At 44.5% G+C, this 21,698-nt stretch overlaps 1 protein-coding gene across 2 annotated transcripts in view; it reads right to left on the minus strand.

Moving 5' to 3' along the window:
- arid1ab (AT-rich interactive domain 1Ab) overlaps window positions 1-21,698 on the minus strand; it is a 74,040-nt gene that overhangs the window by 37,469 nt on the left and 14,873 nt on the right. For both annotated transcript variants that reach the window (XM_028597311.1, XM_028597310.1), the window contains exon 2: window positions 1,613-1,837. In XM_028597311.1, coding sequence (XP_028453112.1) covers window positions 1,613-1,825 — 213 coding nt within the window. In that variant the 5' untranslated portion in view covers window positions 1,826-1,837. The remainder of the gene's footprint in view (window positions 1-1,612; window positions 1,838-21,698) is intronic.

The raw sequence follows: 21,698 nt of genomic DNA on the forward strand, positions 1-21,698 counted from the left end.
CACGTGGATGTAGGGAGCGAACAGCCCCCACCTCGGCCCCTCCTGCTCCGGAGCTCTAGAGTGCTCTCCTGTCTCTTTGGCTACGGAGGCCATAAAGGAATAGTTCAACAATTTGGAGCTACGCTCATTTGCTTTCTTGCCGAGAGTTACGTGATCAATACCTCTTTGGTGTTAGTATGCTAAATATGAAGCTACAGCAAGTGGTCGGCTCGATCTGAAGGTACCAAAATATATATCTCACTTATTTAATATATAATAAAATAAAAAAAAATTGGTTTTATGGAGGGTCAGCAGTTTCACTGTTTCAGCCCCCGCCGCCTGCAAACGACCCCCCAGCTGACGTCCGATGGGTCCGCTCCATAAAGGGACTTACCTACTGTACGCTACCATGTCCACCATCCATGGAGCAGTAAGGCACAGACCAACTCTGACCCCTCCACTGCCTCAACTAACAGGAATGGGAAAAATACTTTATAATAATTAAACGGTGAGCAGACTTCGAACAACGCCCTGCATCATGACCAAGGAGCGAAGACGCTCATAAAAGGCCCTGTTAAATGGCCTCTCCTAAGGCAGGGGGGCTTTCATTTTTAATAACTTATTGGTTTTCCCTGGGGTTTTTTTTTTTTTTTTTTTTAAGTAAAAATGGAAATTTGTGGCTTGGATGTGGTGATGCGAGCCCATCGCTTTCTCAGCTCACCCAGCAGCCCTACAGGCTGTAAAAAACAGTGCCACCCGGTCAATACTGGACAATATTTCTTACTGAAGTGGGCGGGACAAATCCCGATTACGGTTTCTTAATATGCTGCCCTCCAAATCCCAACAGTAGTTCTAGATAGAGCTGGGCAATATATCAATGTTATATCGATATCGTGATATGAGACTAGATATCGTCTTAGATTTTGGATATCGTGATATGGCAGAAGTGGTGTCTTTTCCTGGTTTTAAAGGCTGCATTACAGTAGTGATGTAGTGATGTCATTTCCTGAACGTACCAGACTGTTATAACTGTTCTATTATTTGTCTTTACCCACTTAGTCATTATATCCACATTACTGATGATTACTTATCAAATAACCTCATTGGAAGTATTTTGTGACGCACCAATAGTCAACACTACAATGTCGTTGCGGTGTCGATATTGGAGGTATTTGGTCAAAAATATCGTTGATATTTGATTTTCTCCATATCGCCCAGCCCTAGTTATAGACTTATCTGAGCTTACATCTTCATTACATTGTGCTCCGATTACTAATGCATTGTCTTACTTATTGATTCTATTCAAGTTAGGGAAAAGCACAGACTAGTTATATCAACATCTTTTCAAGAAATGGTCAGCAAAAGTCTCAGATGTGGCTAAAAGTAAACCTAGAACTTCTCATCATGTGTTTGAATGGCCTTCATCTCATTGATCCAGCTGGGACAAAGGCTCGACAAAGTCAAACTGAAATCACTGGGCTGACGCTGTGATTGGAGGCGCTCTACCGCGCAGACATCTTCATTTAGAAAACCAATTTGGCCTTTTTGAATCAAACTGTAACGTCAAAAGAGAGGCTGTGCAAAGGTACAATGAAGGTGCAGAGAGGGTCATCTAAAATCAATCATTACTGACCTGCTGTCCATACTGTATGCCGCCCATAGCGCCAGGTGTTCGGTTCTGCTGCATCCCCATAGGATACCTCTGAGGGCCCGGAGGTCCGTAGCCCTGCCCTGGGTAAGAGCCTCCCTGCTGGGGTACGGGCCCTGTGGGAGGCCCTTGCTGCTGCTGGGAGTAAGGGTTGGGTCCTACATATGGCTGGCCACGCATCTTCCCTACCTGGTCCATTGGGCTTGGAGGCTGGAGGACACACAGAGGGAATTTGCAAGGTTTCAATGAGCTCAAGACAGCTTTACAACTGTATGGAAAAAGGTTGGACTTTAGAGGCAACTGTCGGTCACTGGTTTTGGGGTTGACGGTTATGGGGTGTGTCTGTTGCCCTCGCTAGACTGTGCAGTCCCACCCTAACACGCCACAACAAGCCCCCTGATGATGCATCGGGTTCAAAATCCAGTGACGTGACAAGAAAAGTCAGAGTTATTTTTGGAACCCTTTTTAGTGGGTTTTCTTGAAAAAATTACTCAGCAATGAACACAAATGATGACTCCCGCTGCAGGGTGTCGTGCAAGCATCATGTCATAAACCAGTCACAGTATAATCAAGCAAATATAGAACAAAAAGCACAACGGGGAGGCGGGGGGGGGGGGACAGTAGTGGATTTACTTTCCTACTACTAGAAAAGGGAAAAACTGGCCACGAATGAATGAATGAATGAGCCCACTACATCCGCCAGGAGCGTTTCCCTGCCCAGGAGATCATTGTGCCAGTGGGTGGATACTGTTACGGCGGAGACGTCGGGGAGGGTTTCTTTGAAAATAAGCTTAAGGAAGTGGAAGTGTCTGGAGCTGGCCCACCCCTCAGCTGGAGCCACGTCAGGACAGAGGCCGGGGGGGGTGGTGGTGAGGGGGGCAGACTTTGGCCGGCTTGGACTCTGGGCTTTGGGAGATCCACATGGCTTGGACAGGCAATGTTACTGGGCCAGACGGCCTTTTTGGCTGGAGAGCCGGGAAGGGAAACGGATAGCAGAGATGGGGGGTGAAAGGGTTCGTAATGAGGTAGCCTCCCCTGTCAACAGCTGGAGCCAAGTCCATAAAGTGTCTAATGCTGTGTACATAATAGAGGAGTTTGGTGGAATCCCCCCCCAAACACAACACCCCTCAGTGTAACAAGAACAAATAAATAAAAAAAAATTGTCTGCCTGGTTGGCGCAATTTCACGCCGTCAACTCACCGCACCGCTGGCAGCCCGTGTGTTCCCATCAAACCCACCGCAGCGGCAGAAAGTCGAAAAGTACGAGCCACAATGGTGGGCTTTGAAGTAGCAACACCTCCTGGCCTGCTGACCTCGGGCAGCAGACACAAAGCTTTCATTGCTTCCCACGGTTATTAATCTGTGTGTGTGTGTGTGTGTTTTTTTTTCCTCCCCCAAAAACCTCTTTTCCTTGGTTAAGGGAGACAACCACCAGGGCTATTTATAGCCAGCGAGACGGAGAGGGCAGTCTGCCGAAAATGTAACAGGTCCCAGCTGCACTGCTGTTTGAACCTGGGCCAGGCTTTGCTCTTCCTGGGCTTTAATAAAGCAGCAGGCTTTGGCACTCTATGAATGACAGTGCTGCAATGAGAGAGAGGAGGTCGGGTTGGGGGGGGGGGGGGGGGGGGGCTCAGCAGGAGCGTGGGGTGTGTGTGAAGCTATATGCGCGTGTGTGTGTGTGTGAGGGGGGCTGTAGGTGTTGGGGTGGGGGAATCAACAGGCTGTCAGGGCGGTCACTCAGCATTATCCATGATAACATATTCCACTCCAGGTTTTCCCTCTAGCCTCCCCCCAGGCCACACTCTCCTGAGCTCCTCCAGGTTCAGGAGTGTGTGTGTGTGTGTGTGTGTGTGTGTGTGTGTGTGTGTGTGTGTTGGAAAGGAGGGGAAGAGAAGGGGGGGGGGGCATTACCCCAGGGTCATTACCGACCGCACCGGTAGGCACTCTCCTGTGACCTGTAATGCACTTTTAACCCCAGTCTGCAAGGAAGGACCACCATATCTCCCCCACCCCACCTGACATCATGGCATGCTGGAAGTCCGCACAACACGCTGCTCAGCCTAAAGATGACCGGTGATGCAGACGGCACTTTGCAATTCCCTTTCAGACCGGTGCCATTTGTCCAATTGTGGCCTACGACAGCCACGAAAACCTCCACATTCCCCTCAAACAACGCTGGAGTGACTTCTTCCACGGGATGGAAACGCGCTACAGCTCGTTCTTAATGAACTACTTTAAACGACTACAACCAGGGCCTTCTCCGCTCCCTGAGCCACATGGGAGGACCAGCGCTCACGTTCCCCAAACAAACCACTCGTCTCTCTCGCGTCTCACTTACCCACCAGCCACTCTAAAAGAAGTGACTTTAGACACTATTCTATTGCTATTCTAAATAATAAAACTCTTTCACACCGGTCCAGTTTGAGAGCGATCGTTTTCACAGAGAGCTGCAAAAACAGAAGTCGCCGCAGATGAAATACCGACACGCTCCCGACTAATAGGTGCGACCGGCCTAAACCGTGCTCAGCGTCACGTAAAAAACAGGGCTGTGCCACACGAGGAACATATGCAATCACCGATGTTCAATGTCTCCATAGCGACATTGCTCGCGATAAATAAACCTAATAAAGTGTTCTCAGCAGCATTTCTGCTGCTTTCAGTACTCCGTAGAAACACTTGTCGTGTTGCACACTTGTCGTGTTGCTTGTTGGAAATCATTTCCAGCTCTCTTTTGTTGAACAAATTGAACATTGAATTGAAAAAGGCACCACTAAAAAAACAAAAAATTTTACATTTCAGAGTGCAGCTCTGCTAATGGTTTTCTTCTAACGGACACAAATAATCTGGAGAGTCTTCCACGATACGTCGCACCCTTTCGCTATTAGTTTTTTTTTTTTTTAAATGAAAACAATATATAGTGCAGCCCTAATGTAAACGCATTCACAACACAGGGCTCGTCCGTAACCGAACCAGATTGAGTCAATTGGCAAAGCATTTTGTGGCCTCTGGTTGGACTTTTGTGATCCAGGCTCAGGGCACTGATGTGAAAAGCCCCTTACTGCGGCTATATTTTGGATAAAGTTTAAACGGCATCTGTGTTTTCCCTTCTCATAGGACAAATAAAAAAGGTATTCCCGCCATAAACTGGTGCAGAAAAGTGTATCAGAATGCAGGAAATGAAGTCGGAGGCCGGATTGGCTCAGTGGGTAGAGCAGGCGCACGTACACATGGAGGCTTATGCCTCGATGCGATGGTGTCCTGCATATTCTCAGGCGGAAGAATATAGTACTTGGGCGGAGTGATATGCTCGCAGCAAGCCTGTCTGAGAATATAGTTCCTAGTTTGTTCAGGGTTAGAAGATGGCTGTGTCTCATGTTATGTTGTTTTTTGTACACGCTGTGACTATATAAATCACAACATATAAACAGGAAGATGTTGGTGTTATTTTTTCACAATTGGGAGCAGTAGGCTAGTTGGAACCAGTTACCTGCAGGATCTGTGCTAGGCTAAGCTAATGCTGGAACCGTCAGACAGCGTTACAGCACGCACGGAGATGAGAAGGATATATATCGACTTGTCTAACTCTGGGGGTTAAGGTGAATAAGCTAAATTCCCAATAAGTCGGCGTGTTCCTTTAAAGGCAGAAATGCCCCCAAAAAATTTTCTTTACAAAAGAAAATGTATGTGGTCTGCAGCTCAGTATAAGTCCTGGGAATCCAGGATGTTAAACCGGCTCGAGGGGGTCTTTTTTTTTTTTTTTTACTCCTCTCCCTCATTGGATCCTGTTAACACGTCTGTGTGCTGCAGGCTGGGATAAAGCCGTGGCCGGTCTACAGTACATGCTCAGGACTTCATTGATCCGTTTACCGGCGTTTTCCTCTCACTTAAGTGGTTGACATCGCAACACGCCGTTCCACATCCCGCAACATCCCGCAGAGCTTTGGGCTGAGGCGTCTGTGATTGGGAGTGTAAGGCATCTTATGTATGGAGGTCATCGACCGTTAGGGAAGGCTCTGTTCCTCCTTTTGTCAGTTATTAAAAGGTCCCATGACATGGTGCTCTTTGGATGCTTTTATTTAGGCCTTAGTGGTCCCCTAATACTGTATCTGAAGTCTCTTTTATATAGACCTTAGTGGTCCCCTAATACTGTATCTGAAGTCTCTTTTATATAGACCTTAGTGGTCCCCTAATACTGTATCTGAAGTCTCTTTTATATAGGCCTTAGTGGTCCCCTAATACTGTATCTGAAGTCTCTTTTATATAGACCTTAGTGGTCCCATAATACTGTATCTGAAGTCTCTTTTATATAGACCTTAGTGGTCCCCTAATACTGTATCTGAAGTCTTTTATATAGGCCTTAGTGGTCCCCTAATACTGTATCTGAAGTCTCTTTTATATAGGCCTTAGTGGTCCCCTAATACTGTATCTGAATCTCTTTTATATAGACCTTAGTGGTCCCCTAATACTGTATCTGAAGTCTCTTTTATATAGACCTTAGTGGTCTCCTAATACTGTATCTGAAGTCTCTTTTATATAGGCCTTAGTGGTCCCCTAATACTGTATCTGAATCTCTTTTATATAGACCTTAGTGGTCCCCTAATACTGTATCTGAAGTCTCTTTTATATAGACCTTAGTGGTCCCCTAATACTGTATCTGAAGTCTCTTTCCCAAAATTCAGCCTTGGTGCAGAATTACAGCCACTAGAACCAGTCCCACAATGAGCTTTCCTTAGGATGTGCCATTTGTGGCCTTGACCAGCTGTCACTTTGCTCGTTTGAAAGCCATGATGTCTCTCTCTCATGGGTGGGCCAAATTCTCTGGGCGGGCAAAGCAGAGAAAGGGGGAGGTAACCTTTCCCCTTATGACCTCATAAGGAGAAGATTCCAGATCGGCCCATCTGAGCTTTCATTTTCTCAAAAGGCAGAGCAGATACCCAGGGCTCGGTTTACTCCCATCACCATTTCTAGCCACTGGGGGACCATAGGCAGGCTGGGGGAACGTATATTAATGTTAAAAAACGTCAAAGTGACATTTTCATGCCATGGGACCTTTAAAAAAAAACGAGTGGCTCTTTAGGAGTGCCACGCCAAGGCTGGAGCGCGGGGGCTGTGGAGTTAAGACCTTGAGCATTCCGATTCCATTTTCCCACCACTCTGAACTTAAGAGTTTACAGTTTAGAGTAAAATCATAACCAATACAACTATGGTTAAAAAGTAGCACTGCTTTAAACATTACAGGTGCAAGGCCGAAAAAAAAAAAAAATGACAATAGAAGGATTTTTGATTAGACGAACAATGCAAACGAGAAAAGAATTATTTTTGCACATTACATCTTGAAGGTAAACTCTTATGTCTTGTGTTCTGAATGAGAATGTATAGTTCAACGGGAAAGGAAGTTTCACAGTTCAAGTGTTTTCACTGTCGATTTGTTCACGGTTTCACCGTTTTTTTAAGTTCAATGAACGCAACATCTTTCCAAAAGTCTAGGAGTACTCGCGTTAAATAATCGTGATTTCAATATTGACCAAAATAATGGGGATTAGGTTTCTTTTCCATAATCGAGCAGCCCTGCTTATTAGTTGTGGGTCTTTTTAAATGCAGAACATATTTGAAGGGGAAAAATAACAGGTGAATGCCTCACATTAAATACACAGATTCAGCCAGTTTTCACACATTAGTAAAACCTTGAAGAACGGTCAAAACCTGTTATTTGTCGGTTTGGAAATCTGCATGGCGGTTCATTGTTCAGGGTCTAGCACAGAGAGGGATTTGGGAAAAAAAGGAAAATGTCAGGAGCTCGGAGGCGGCGAGGGCAAGATAGAGACAGTGGAAAGACGATAAGGCACGCAACACGACTGGGTCCTCGTGCCTGGAAACAGAAATGAATACAACCGAGGTCTGGCGCCATGACCGGCCAACCGACACGTGCTGCTAAGACCTGGCTCGGTTCCTATGCAAACCGGTTGGAATCGGACCGGATTAGAACGCAAATTTCGGTTCCTCATTTCAGTTCCACTTAATGGGTCGAGTGAAATATTTTCCCTCTGTCGCTCCGAAACGGACGTAAAAACATGCCCCTCTCTCTGTAGTCTACCGTTAGCTAGCTAGCGTAAATGTAGGCTACTTTTAAAATGCCATATTTTTCCTGTCACTGCACGTGATTGCTAGGAAACATATTACATCTTTGATGTCATTTTTCAGTTTTTCAAGAATCGGTTTAGGAATCAGAATCGTTTTCAAAGTACCTGTTCGGCATCGGAATCGTAAACATCCAAACGGTACCCAACCCTACTTAAATGACAGGTAAAGGTTCACAAATATCTTATGGTGGTTGACTAATTATTTTTTTTATTAGGGCTGGGACGATATGCTTTGGTCCCAATTTTATTCTTTCACGATACATGGGTGCAAATATCGATTTGGATCGCGATTTTCATTTATTGCGATTCGATTGTTGAGTGTTGCGATTTTCTTTTCCTTCTTTAACAAAAAAGATTTTTCTCTAAGAAGAGTTCACATCACACAGTCAGTCAGCCTGACATTTATTTCATTTGTAAAGCTTTCGCTCGATACAATGTAGTTATTGTTGGCGAGACCGTATAAACGAACTATTTAGGAGAAACATTGGTAAAAAAAATAAATAATAATAATAATAATAATAATAATAATAAAGAAAAAGTCTCAAAAAATAATCACGATACATACGGATTTGATTTCTTTTCCCACCACTATTTGTTATAACTCATCATTCCAACTGTTCTCCAATCAGAATAAATCATTTCAGCATAGTAACATATGTACGTATATTGGGGAAAAAAATTCTAAACAGTGCAGTGTTACTTGCCCTCAATATTATTCAGCTCTAAATCAGAATCCATACAATTCCAGAACAGAAATAGGACTTCTTTTGTATATCATTATAAAATGCATGTGACATAAAAAAAGAAAAGAATGTCGGTAGTTATGATGTGAAGGGAGATTCCCACACACACAAACACACACACACACACACACATCAAAACAAGGCAAATGTATTTCTGAAACCGTCTCAGCTGAAAGTCTGATTTTACATTCCAAAAAAGGTGAATGGTATATTCTGATAGATCTAAGACCCAAAGTTCATTCAGGTTACAAAATGGTAGTAAAAACCAATACCGTGTTGAGCCTATACTTTCTCATTTGTAACATTTGTCATAAAAGGCACTTCACGAATTTAAAAACCTCGAGAATTTTAATTATGGACCAGATTTGGAGAAGTGCATTACTAAAGCTCTCACTTGGACCGAGGACGGCACCATCAGCACGCTCATCATCATCATCATCATCATCATCATCATCATCATCATCTAATAACAACCTCTCGCGAGAATCAATCCGACTTTTGCTTAAAAAGGCAGATTTTAAGGAGAGGGCCAAAACGTGTGTCCCCTACTCGACGGCGTTTACAGAACCGATGACAAAACTTTCCACGTGCAGCGACACACACACACAGTCTCCGATATACGCACAACCGGCTGGAAACACAACTCCAAACACTCCACTGCACCGTCTCTTTTTTTCTGCTCAGTCATCTAATCAATTTCTGGAGGAAAGGCGCCCCCCCCTTTTCTCTCTCCTCCATTAGAAAAATAAATAAATAACCACAATTAGCACATGGCTAATCTGCATAGAGGAACACCAGAGCACTCTTGGCAGAAGAAGAGGTTGCACTGAGTAGATTGTGTCATGGCCGGGCTGCTGGTGGACACTGCAGCTACTCCAAACTGTGTGTGTGTGTGTGTGTGTGGACATGGGGATAGGGATTTGTAAGAAGGTTGGGGAGGGTGGGATGGGGTCGGGGGGGGGTGTAGAGCAGTGCCTGACAGCAGAGCTTGAGTCTACGGGGCCGAGCGGAGCAGATGGACCGTACGGGGGGGCAGACGATAAACAACTGCTGCTAATTTAATCCGCCACAAGGCCGCATGGCCTTGGCTCGCCACACACACACACACACACACACACACACACACACACACACACACACACACACACACACACACACACACACACACACACACACACACACACACACACACTTGTTCTGCGTTGAAGCCCTTCGACACGCAACACACAGGCGCTAGCACACGCTGGCCACGGCCGCCCCCACGCGGCCCGGCGGAGTCATACAGGTCACGTGTCGAAGAGGGGACAGGATATCCCACCCCGGGCCACCAGCGGCAACTTAAAAAAAACAAGAAGAAAAAAGAAGGGGTGAGGCCGTTGTGTCTGAGTGTGAGCCAAAGTGAATCGCGGGGCACTCTGCGTTCATGAGCTTACTCCACATGAACCCCCCTGTTGTCCTCGGGTCAAATTTGACCCGTTTTCTAAAATGTCTCCATCGGAAATTTTTGGGAAATGACGATGAAGTTGGCTAGAAGCCTGAAGGCTCTTACATACTAGATTTTATAAAAGTAATTGTGTGCACATCCCATCTTCTGGCAGGTGCAGGACAAATGAAACGTACCTAAAGTGAAAAAAAAATGTAACGTCCGCAACACTGCTTTAATCTCCCATATTTAATATAAATGCAACGTTTCTTCAGGCAAAATATCCACGGTGGCGTGCGCCATCGTGACGTCAAAATGTATAGGGGGGGAGGAGAGGTCGCGCAAGGCTCAAAGCAGAAACAGGAGCTCGCCGACAACCGGATGCCAGGACTCTTCTCTCTGGTAAACTTACTGGGTTAAGAGGAGTTCTTTTATGGTGAATGAAAGGCTCGATCTGATGAAGCAGGTCGTCCAATCAAATCGAAGCATTCTGCAGTTCTGCCGTTGTTTACCTTTTTCTTCTTCTAGTCCGTGGAAAGAGCAACGTCGGTAGCATTTTGCTCATTAGCGCCACCGCTGTTCAGGACAGACAGCTAATCAACAGTTCCATAGACATAACACGCCGTGCATCTCACATCACATGTTCACTCACTAGGACCACTACTACTGTCATTACTAAACATTGTGCCAAAATATCAACAATAATGTCGCCGTCAGTGGGCTTATTTGCTAGCTAACCTTAGCAAAAATCCAGCACATAGACGGTACCTTAGAGTAACGTTACGTGAAACAGGTGATTTAACATCCCTGCTCATTTACATACAGTTTAACAACTAAACTAAATGCTGAGGGAACATTACTATGTTTTTTCATGTTGGTTTTGAGCAGTATGCCTATGCACCCCCACTAAGCTGGAAAAGGTTTTAAACGGTAAGTGAATACAACTCGTCGGGGGAATACAACGTCTATAGACAGTATACTACAGCGGCAGATGTGCGCATACCATTCAGAACACAAGACAAAATGAGAGTGTTCTTGCAAAATAGAACATTGCAAAAATAATTGTTTTTGCTCGATTATACTATTTTGGTGATCGTTGGGAGCCAAAATCGAAATCCAATTAATTGCACAGCCCTATCGCGAGCACTAACGCGGGTATAAGTAGTCACGGCGATCCCATGACGTCACATCCCATAACGTCACATCCCATGACGTCACATCAGCTGGGCTGCGTCTAGTATACAAGAGCCTTAAGTTTAACACAGAATTGGTTGATACTCTATAAGTACGCTCTACAAACAAGGCAAACCAAGGCGCAAACCGGTGAGATTATGTGCTGCCATTAAAAAGAATTAAATGGCTTTTAAAATTTTTAAAAAAAGTGAGGGTTAAGCGCTTTGCTCCGGGACAAGCGACGGTGTTCCCCGGGACGATTTCTCCGCTGACATTTTCCCAGCTGTACGAGGAGTCGTGCTGAACACACATTTTTTTTTAAAAATAGACTAACTTTCAAAGTGAACGCTGAGGTAGATTTAGTCTTCAGAGTTAACAAGCTGTAGGGGCCGAGGATCAACCTGTCTGGGGAGACGTACAAATTGACAATCCAACAGTCCAAAAAATATCAAGAATATCATTCTTTTATATCCAATTCAGTGTTCAATTTGCTCTGTAAAAAGAATGTTGGAAATTATTTCCTTTCATACGTTTTAAATTCAAAAAGCCATTTGTTGCATTTTAGCAGAATGCTGGAAGCAGCAGCAGTGCAGAACTGAGAACACTTATAATATCCGTTTATTTATGGTGAGTAATATTGTTACTGCAATATTCAACAACAGTATTGCATATTTTCCCCTCATATGGTGCAGCCAACTTCCACATCACTAATGAGCCACACAAGTCACCCTATCCTGATACGGATGCTAAAAATTCCAATTACTTTAACAATTCATATTCAGGGTTCTTGCACCACTTTTGAAGTCGAATGTGATGCTTTTTAAGACCGTTTTAAAGCCCACCACAAATATAGTTCAAGACCTAAAAATGTTGGAAAAACTATTTGATAGGAAAGAGAATTTATTGACTCATTAATAAGATTACCAACTGACTCAATAGCTTAATAATGTCCTTATAGTCCTTGTGCATCCTCAAAAACAAAAAGTAGATGCGAAAAAATGTAGAATGTGCTCAAATCAGCACGACAGCCAATACATCGCTGATGACGGCACACCGGGCTCATCACGTCAAATATTACTCCGCCATTTCCACGTCAACATCATTTGTATTCAGAAAAATAAATCAGGAACCACAGTGGAACACACAGAACTCCTCCAACATATTTCTATAAGAACGACTCACACTCTGAAGTTAACCGTTACTGGGATAGTTTGGACCATATCGGCTGTGCCGCTGACGGGGCGCTGTGTTAAAAGTAGCTTCTACGTGTGAATTTCGGGGATGTACAGGAGCTAAATCGGTCAATGGAAGAATTTCGGGAAAGAGACTTCAGATACAGTATTAGGGGACCACTAAGGTCTATATAAAAGAGACTTCAGATACAGTATTAGGGGACCACTAAGGTCTATATAAAAGAGACTTCAGATACAGTATTAGGGGACCACTAAGGTCTATATAAAAGAGCCTTCAGATACAGTATTAGGGGACCACTAAGGTCTATATAAAAGAGCCTTCAGATACAGTATTAGGGGACCACTAAGGTCTATATAAAAGAGACTTCAGATACAGTATTAGGGGACCACTAAGGTCTATATAAAAGAGACTTCAGATACAGTATTAGGGGACCACTAAGGTCTATATAAAAGAGACTTCAGATACAGTATTAGGGGACCACTAAGGTCTATATAAAAGAGACTTCAGATACAGTATTAGGGGACCACTAAGGTCTATATAAAAGAGACTTCAGATACAGTATTAGGGGACCACTAAGGTCTATATAAAAGAGACTTCAGATACAGTATTATAACCACACCGAAGGGCACAGGGCAAACACACCGCTGAGTCCCAGCAGCTAGGGCAGCGAGGTACTCTCACTGCAGCCCTAAAGCATCAAAACTATCTACGCTACTTGATAAATTCAGCTTTTAAGCCAAGCTTAAGGACTCAACTGGAAGCAGCTGACTGGTGTAGCGTAACAAAGAGAGCTAGAGCAAACAAGAAGCTGAGGGGGAAACAAACGACCAATTAAGCAATTAGTCTGCCTTCCCACTGCATCAACCTGAGAAGTTCCAACTCTGAGCTGACCGCTGCATGCAGCAACAGCAAGCAGGGCCTGGGTTGGGTAGGCAACAGCACCCTACTCACCCCAGATGTTCACCCAGCTGTTCCGAGGAATTCAAAAGATGTTCGGGGAGGAGAGGAAGAGGGGAAACTCGCACACTTGGGGGACACGATCGGCGCTCACGTCTCGGAGAGATGGGGGTGGGGGAGGAAGGAAGGCTTTCCGAGGTTAAGAAGAACAACAGGACCAACGAGAGAAAGACGAGCGCTAAAAACACACTACTGTAACTCTCTGCACGATTTAAAGGTCGGAAAAACACTGCTGCCGGAAGGGCCCCTTGCATTTCTGAGCACCGGATTCCCAAAGACAAGCAGCCAACAGGTGGTTGTCACATATATGTAGGACATATTCCTGGATCTGTTCACATTTAGTTTAGCGGAGGAATTCAAAAATGCAGGGCAGACACCAACGTCTCCACAAACTTTGGACTCCGTTAATGGCAACGTAGAAAACTCCATCTTCTGAAGAAGACTGTGAGATAAGGTTGAAAGTTCCAACAACAAAACAAACAAAAAATAAAGTGGACCTTGAGCCAAACGGTTTCTTACATGCTCACACCATGTAGAAATTTGACCCATATCAAGGAGCCAAATGTCCGAATATCTGAATATATTTGAATATGGAAGTCCAGTGCTAAATCGCTTTAACATGAAAATAAACTAACACCTGGAATGTATTTAACATTACAGCGATAATATAATAAATTATACATTAAGCAGAAACCGATCTAAGCACGTTGCAAAAGCAGATCAAATCATCTACAGGTTGCAGACAACTTGATGACATGTTATTACTACTCATGAATTCTACACACAAAATAAAATAAACAAAATAGGGCGGGCAATATCGATATTGTGATATGAGACTAGATATCGTCTTAGATTTTGGAAATCGTGATATCGTAAATGGCTTAAGTGGTGTCTTTTCCTGGTTTTAAAGGCTGCATTACAGTAAAGTGATGTCATTTTCTGAACTTACCAGACTGGTCTAGCTGTTCTATTATTTTTACTTTTACCCACTCAGTCATTATATCCACATTACTGAAGATTATTTATCTTAAATCTCATTGTGAAGAAATTTTGTGACAGCACCAATAGTTAACCCTAGAATATCGCCGCAATATCGACATCGAGGTATTTGGACAAGAATGTGGCGATATCTGATCGTCTCCCTATCGGCCAGCCCTAAAACAAAAATGGACCAAAAACAGCCTCAAACTAATTTTTATTGTATTGTACGTTCATTTCTGAATGGACGTTGGCAGTAACGGCCGTTGCAAGATGAAAGAAATACAGATAAACTGTATATTTTAGTTCAGACCTCAGAAAGAACCATGCCCTGGCTGATTACCGTTATTTGACAGCGGTGATTAGCACGCGAGAGTCAATGTTTACTGATGAACAACAGCAGCAGCGGAGCTACAAGGTGCTGCCTGGCTCCCAGCACTGTGCTGACAGGCCCAGTGTGCTCTGTGAAAGAAATCTCCCGTTGGGTAGAGCAGAGCACCCACTTATTGCCCGATAATAAAAAATGTAATAAATAAATAAAAAGATGGCTGCCTGCTGCTGCCTGGCCTGTCAGTGTGATGTTCAGGTTGGCGGGACAAGAGCGTGAACATCAGCCCCCGACTGCCGGCTGTCAACCTGGCAGGCCAGACATAAGGCTGATTTATGCTTCTGTGTCGAAATCGACCCTTCTGCGTTGCCGCGGACCCCCCCGCTCCCCAGCCCTCCGCCGTAGCTCGACGTGCACCTCCAAAAATGTGTAACTTTGTGCCAGGGCAACGCAGACCGCAAGGACCGTGTTTGGTCAACTGGTCCTGTGTGTTGATAGTCGGCGTTTCAAGCAGCTTACTGTGGGGAGTAGCAACATGCTAGTTCACTGACGTAAGCTACGCAAATAAACTCAGACACATTTCGGTTACAATGACGGGGTCATCCGTTTGTATAGTGTATCTATAGGTCAGTAATGTTTGTGGGCAGTTGTGCTAAAGTTTGCTTGCTAACATAACATAAACTGGCTGGCAGACACCTAGCAAATAACCTCAGACTTATCTCCCCCCACCCCCCACCCCCCAGCGTTAATGGCGGCAAAACGCACCAAGATGCAAAGCAACCCCCGACGCAGAACTCCGAAAAGGGGTCACGGCGACGCAGAAGCATAAAACAGCCTTTGTGTTGCCTGGTGACAGTGGCTGATTCCCAGGAGCAACACGCGGCGAGGGGGGTGGTGACAAACGGCAGAAGGTGTTCACCGTTGAACAGGGGAACAATAGGAAACTCTGAGTGGGGCTGGGCGATAGGGAAAAAAATAAATAAATCAGCCATCACAATATTAATATAATATATATATATATATATATATATATATAATATAAAATACCTCGATATCGATACTGCGGCAATATTCTAGGGGTGACTATCGGTGCTTTAACAAAATCTCTTCACACGGAGATTTTAGATGAATAATCATCAGTAATGTGGACGTTATGTCTAAGTGGGGAAAAGGCAAATAATAGAACAGCTAGAACAGCCTTTAAAACCAGAAAAAGACAACACTACTGTCATATCACAATATTACGATATCCAAAATCTAAGACAATATCTAGTCTCATATCACGATATAATATCGATATATTGCCCAGCCCTAACTCTGAGGGACGTGTACGATCAAACAAATAGAAAGTTAAGACATTGTTGCTGGAGGAGGTGATAAATAGTCAAAATCTAGCAACAAATCATTGTCACATTGGTAGCATTGTTTCGGTATTTGCACCAAAACTATATGTATAATAGTAAAAACATTTACAAACAATGCCCAGCCATATTCAAATCCTTTTTTTTTCCCCCCCTCAACTATTAAACACTTGAAAATGGAATTAAATGTCCAGTTCCACCGGGGAGCCTTGTCTGACAGATGATTGTTAAAAGGCATTGCGAAGGGTGTAGTACGGCTGACTGACATCCCATAATAAAGCAGCCTGGCTTATTTAGGGCTACAGTGTGAGTACAGGGCAAAAAAATAAAAATGGCAGTGGCGCTCAGGTTACAGGAGCACTTGAGCGGGACGCGGCCTCCCCTCTCTCCGCTCTCTCGGCTCCTGCTCGGAGGAGAAAGCCAGCCGGCTCCTCCGTCAGCGTTGGAAGGCAAGACGGCGATGGGTTACGTCGCGTCGGCCGAGGCTCGGCGCTGCCGAGAAGGCACACGCTTATCCGGGCTGACCGCTGGCACCCTGGACGACCCATTACCATCAAGTGGGTCACTCACTACCGGGCCAAAAATACACCCGGCTGCTGGATGAGGCGAAGCCACTTAAGGACCTGGCTGGGTCACTGACCGCCTCATGGTTAGAGTCACGACACTGACATCACACACACACACAGACACACACACAGACACACACACAGACATGCTTGGTCATAATCTGAGTCACAGACTAGTAATTTAAATGCAATACTGAGTTTGTGCATGACGGCAGAGCTTTCCACTTTACATTCCGGCTGCAGCGTGGAGGGGAATGGCTTCAGGCCTGGCTTCAAAACAAACGAGCGATTGTTAATTTGCCGGCCATGCAAATCTCCAGGTTTCGGGAGAGGACCACGCCAATGACAGTTATTATCAGTTAGCCATTAGGTATGGTTCAAAACATTTCGATACCGGTACCATATACCAATACAGTGACTTTGATACCGGTTCCTAAGGGATACTTTCTCTCTCCCCCCCCCGATACCAATTTTGTAAAACAAAAAGAAATTACATTACAGATTACGGCACAAATCTTTTTGCGTGTCTTTTCCTGCGTGTCTCTGCGACGTGTAACATTAGACAGCCAATCGCAGACATTATTAGGCCTTGGTCGAAGCACGCTGCGTGCTTATTGGCTCACTGACAAAGAGGAGATTCATTCCTTTAGGTAATGAAAGACGAGGTATTTTTTCGATAGGCGATTCGACTGGTGCCTGAAAAGAACTGGACTCTGTACCCAGCCATACCGCCACACTTTCACAACGATCACAACCAGAGTGTAAAGTTAGCATCGGCCGGGCAGCAAATAGACTGTTCAAATCAACGTTACCCCTCGGTTTGTGGAAGACTGAGGTCCGCTCATTTGGCGAGGGGGTTTAGGCGTCCTTCGTCGAGAAAATGTAACGTTTTTCCAATAATTGTGGCTTTTTTGCGTCTCTTTGTAGTTGCAGTGTGTCTCTTTTTGGTCATTTTTGTTTTCCTCTGGCGTCGTTTTGGATCTCTGTGGTCGTTTGGCGTCTCTGTGGTCGTTTTGGGTCTCTTTTTCACATCACTGTGGGCCATTATTATCACCATATCGGTGTCTAAAAACGTTGGAAAAGCTAGAACACATAATAAATACATAACACTCAAAAAGCTTAAAGACAACTTGCTCAAGAAGTCCAACTACAATCATTAGATCTACTAAAGTCTAAGGTGTGCTGCACCTTAACCTTACCACGGCGGGGAAAAAACTACAAATGTGTCTTTGGTGCACAAATCACTGTCACCTGCCACACAAGCCAGAAACAAAAGGCACTAAATGGGCTTTTTGCGGTCGCTTTTGTCTGTGTAACTTTGTCCCTGCCGACCACCGGCTGCGCTTTTTTTTTTTTTTAAACCACGAGCCGACCCAATCAAAACATAACAATGGCTCTGTATCAAACAGGCTGCTAAGTGGCCGCCTGGTACACCGCTGTACAGAAAGAGGTGGCATTTAAACTTGTGTAAACACTGGCCTAGCTCTGTGAGCAATGTACACTAATTATTTAGGCCAGTTAAAAATAACACACTGGGCATGTAGACTTCTTCGGGAAGCAATGTTTTCACTCTCTTGTTATTACTACACACATTACACACACAGCAGGCCTGAATGACACATGCTCAGTACCTATACACGCACTAATGGAGAGATGTCAGAGTGAGGGAGGGGGGGGGGTCTGCCCATGGAAAGGCACCCCCGAGCAGTTGGGGGTTCGGTGCCTTGCTCAAGAGCACCTTGGCAGTGCCCAGGAGGTGAACTGGCACCTCCTCCAGCTACCGGTCCACCACCATACTTTGGTCCGTACGGGGGGGGGACTTGAACCGGCGACCCTCCAGTTCTCAACCCAACTCCCTACTGCCACTGCAGAGCTACTGCCACCCCCCAATCAACTCGGCTTTGATTCAATGAACAACGATATCAAACTATTGAGCCAAATCCTCACATTTAAGAAGCTAGAACGAGCATAAAATGTTGCATTTGTGGATCTCGTTATGCATTTGTTCACTATTGATCAACAAATCCATTTATTCCCCAATCATTTCAGTCCCGGGTACTGCTTTTCTATTGTGCCGCTGTAAAGATCTAGCACATAAGGGCGTGCACCGGACTCCAGATTTGGGTGCTGAGCCACCACTGCTTTGCTAAAATGACGTTAGCGTGCCCTTAGCATCTCCTGCTCGCCGTATACGCGCTCCCACAGCGTCGGTTTCATGGGCCTTAAAGAGAGGCTGAAACGGTGCACAAAACAGAACGCTAGGCTATGACTGGAGGGCACACTCATCAACAAGCGTCAGCACTGAGTTCCACAAAACACACAGAGACAAAAGCAACATGTTCCTCATGTGCATGTTCCCCTTTATGTTTCCACTTTATATATGAGCCATTGACTCTCTCTTTTTTTCCCCCCTTGCAGAGAGCAAAGGTGAGAGCTGTGTGAGAGCATCTATTCTCTACCTTCTAGGATCAACAACTGCGCCAATTTAAAAGGTTAACCACTTTATTGCATAAAAACACACACGCCATACGTCATGCAAATGAAGTCCGTAGTCTCACACAGGCTCCGAGAAGGATATTACTATGCTAATCTGGAGCATTTTAGAAGGTAAATGTCAAAAGAAATAAATTACTTTTACATTCCGGCGTGCCCTGATGCAATAGCCCAAGTTTGACATTTGTCCGCGGAGGGACTTGTTTTTCTCAGTGCGCGCTCAACGTGCAACACTTGGGCACACGCTTATTCAGATTCGTCATTTTTCACTTTCAGGGAATGTAAATTAAACTTTAGCAACGGTGTCCCCAACTATATTGACTGGATTCAGTAACTGGCTGTAGTTTGCCGAAGTCCGTTAGCCTGGAGGCCGCTCGGTCCCGTCTATAAGCAGCTGCATGGCGTTAGCCAGTCGTCGTCCTGTGACGTGCTCTGTATCAAAAACTCACGCGGATAATTGAGAGGGGGGGGGCGTCTTACGCACGGCGCTACCGAGGAAAATAACAACAGCTGGGAAGAGACTAAGTTGGAAAAGGCAACGCTGTCTGTGGCTGTCAGCGGGATGAAAAAAAAAAAGGGCCATGTTGCCAACGAAAGACGGATGGCTGGCGACACGTGGAGTAAGAGCAGGTCAGAGAGGCTCCTGAGGCAGTGGCGCACACACACACACACACACACACACACACACACACACACACACACACACACACACACACACACACACACCCACCAAGTAACTGCCGCACTTTATACACAAAATACACACAGCTGTCAGGGGCAGACCAAGATCATTCACAAAACACCCTACACCACCCCCCCACCCCTCCCCTGAGTATCACTGACACCGTTTCTCCCTGAAACACACACACACACAGTCTCACAAAACATAAAACACACACACAGTCTCACAAAACATAAAACACACACACACACACACACACACACACACACACACACACACACACACACACACAGACAGAGAGAGTTGCCGGGAGGCAGCATGCTGTCCATGTGGCCTGTGGAGAATCATTACTCAGCAGTGCAGACTAAAGAGTCCAGAGTCGACTTCCTTTTTGACTGCTCTGGGCTTCCTCCTCACCACTCCACCAAAGCCCCTACAAAACAAAAGTCTCTACAGTAGCTGGAAGTTGTTCTGTGTGTGTGTGTGTGTGTGTGTGTCACACACACACACACACACACAGAACAACAATCTGGCGATATGATACGTATCACGATACATGGGTCACCATTCAACATATTGCAATATATTCAGATACTGTCCTGAAGGCGATATATTGAGATTTTTTTTAAGTATAATTTTAGAAAAACTAATATATATTTATATTTGAACAAAAATAAAAAAAAATAAAAAAATCGATATTGCCTTTTTGAAAATCTATACAGTATTGCAAAATAACATATTGCGATACGCAAGTGTATCGATTTTTTCTTACATCCCTAATAGGTATCCAGATTATTTTTGCGACGGCCTAGAGTGGATATTTTTGACTTATTGTTTTACCGATGATCCACCTAAATATTTTCTGTTTGTGCAGTGTCGCCGACGGCGACCACATCATGTCCGTTTGCAGCAAACCAGGCAGAAAATCCATGTTGTGTACTTCTTTACAAATGAAATAAATGTCAGACTGACTGACTGACATGGGACATGTTTCTCTCAGAAAACAATTCGTTTTTAGAAAGGTCTCGTGATATAATTGTCTCTAGAGGTGTGATATTCCCCTTTAGTTTTTGTTAAATAAGGAAAAAGGAAATCGCAATACTTCTAGAATCGGAATAAATGAAAGAAATCGCAGTACAAATCAAATCGGCACCCATGTTATCGGGAAAGAATCAAATTGGGGGCAAAAGCATGTGGCCCCAGCCCTAGTGTCCAGGTTGATCCTTAGGGAACTACTGCCCAGCGAGCCAACCGTTCTCCCATCTTAAAATTAGAGTTTCAAATATTTTCAAGTGATTCAGCGCACTTTCATTGTTTAGTCTATCAAATGAATGGAAACAGTGAAAAGTGCAGGTTTATAATTTCTCTGAACCCATGAACGCATCGTCTAAAACCGCTCGAATCGACAACTCACTGGTTTTACAAGAATATCAGACTGAGAAACGCTGCAAATCCTCCCATTTCAGAGGCTGGAGGCAGCCCCTTCTTCTTAATGACCGACTTAACTAAAGATAATCATTTAAACTAGGGCTGCCTGTGAAATCAATTATGTTCATTATCAATTAATCTGCTGATTATTTCCTCAATAGTTTGGTCCATGAAGTGGCAGCAAATAACAAGAAAATGCCTATTACAAGTAGGGCTGGGACTGATTATTTTCACTATCACCTAGGCTCATCTGCACAGTGTCTCTTGGGATTAATCGTTTTGTCTATGAAATGTCAAAAAGAAAAAAAGAAACGTGCGAGTGCCAAATGTTTGGTCTTCAAAAAGGTCTTGTTTTGTCCGACAAAACCCCAAAGATAGTCCGTTCACATTGGTGTGAAACCGAGAGAAACAGCAAATCCTCACGGTGAAGAATAGGGCTGTGCTCGATTGAAGAAAGTCTTAGTCGACTAACACTCATTCAACTGTATCGACTAATCGATTAGTTAATCAACGGATCTGTAAATCTGAGTTTCTCCGCAAAGAGTCATGCAAAAGCACCACTTTAATTCTTGTGTTTACCAGAGATGTGCTCGTACGTTTCTTGG

Source organism: Perca flavescens, chromosome 14 (assembly GCF_004354835.1).
Source record: "Perca flavescens isolate YP-PL-M2 chromosome 14, PFLA_1.0, whole genome shotgun sequence".
In the NCBI taxonomy this organism is placed as follows: domain Eukaryota; kingdom Metazoa; phylum Chordata; class Actinopteri; order Perciformes; family Percidae; genus Perca; species Perca flavescens.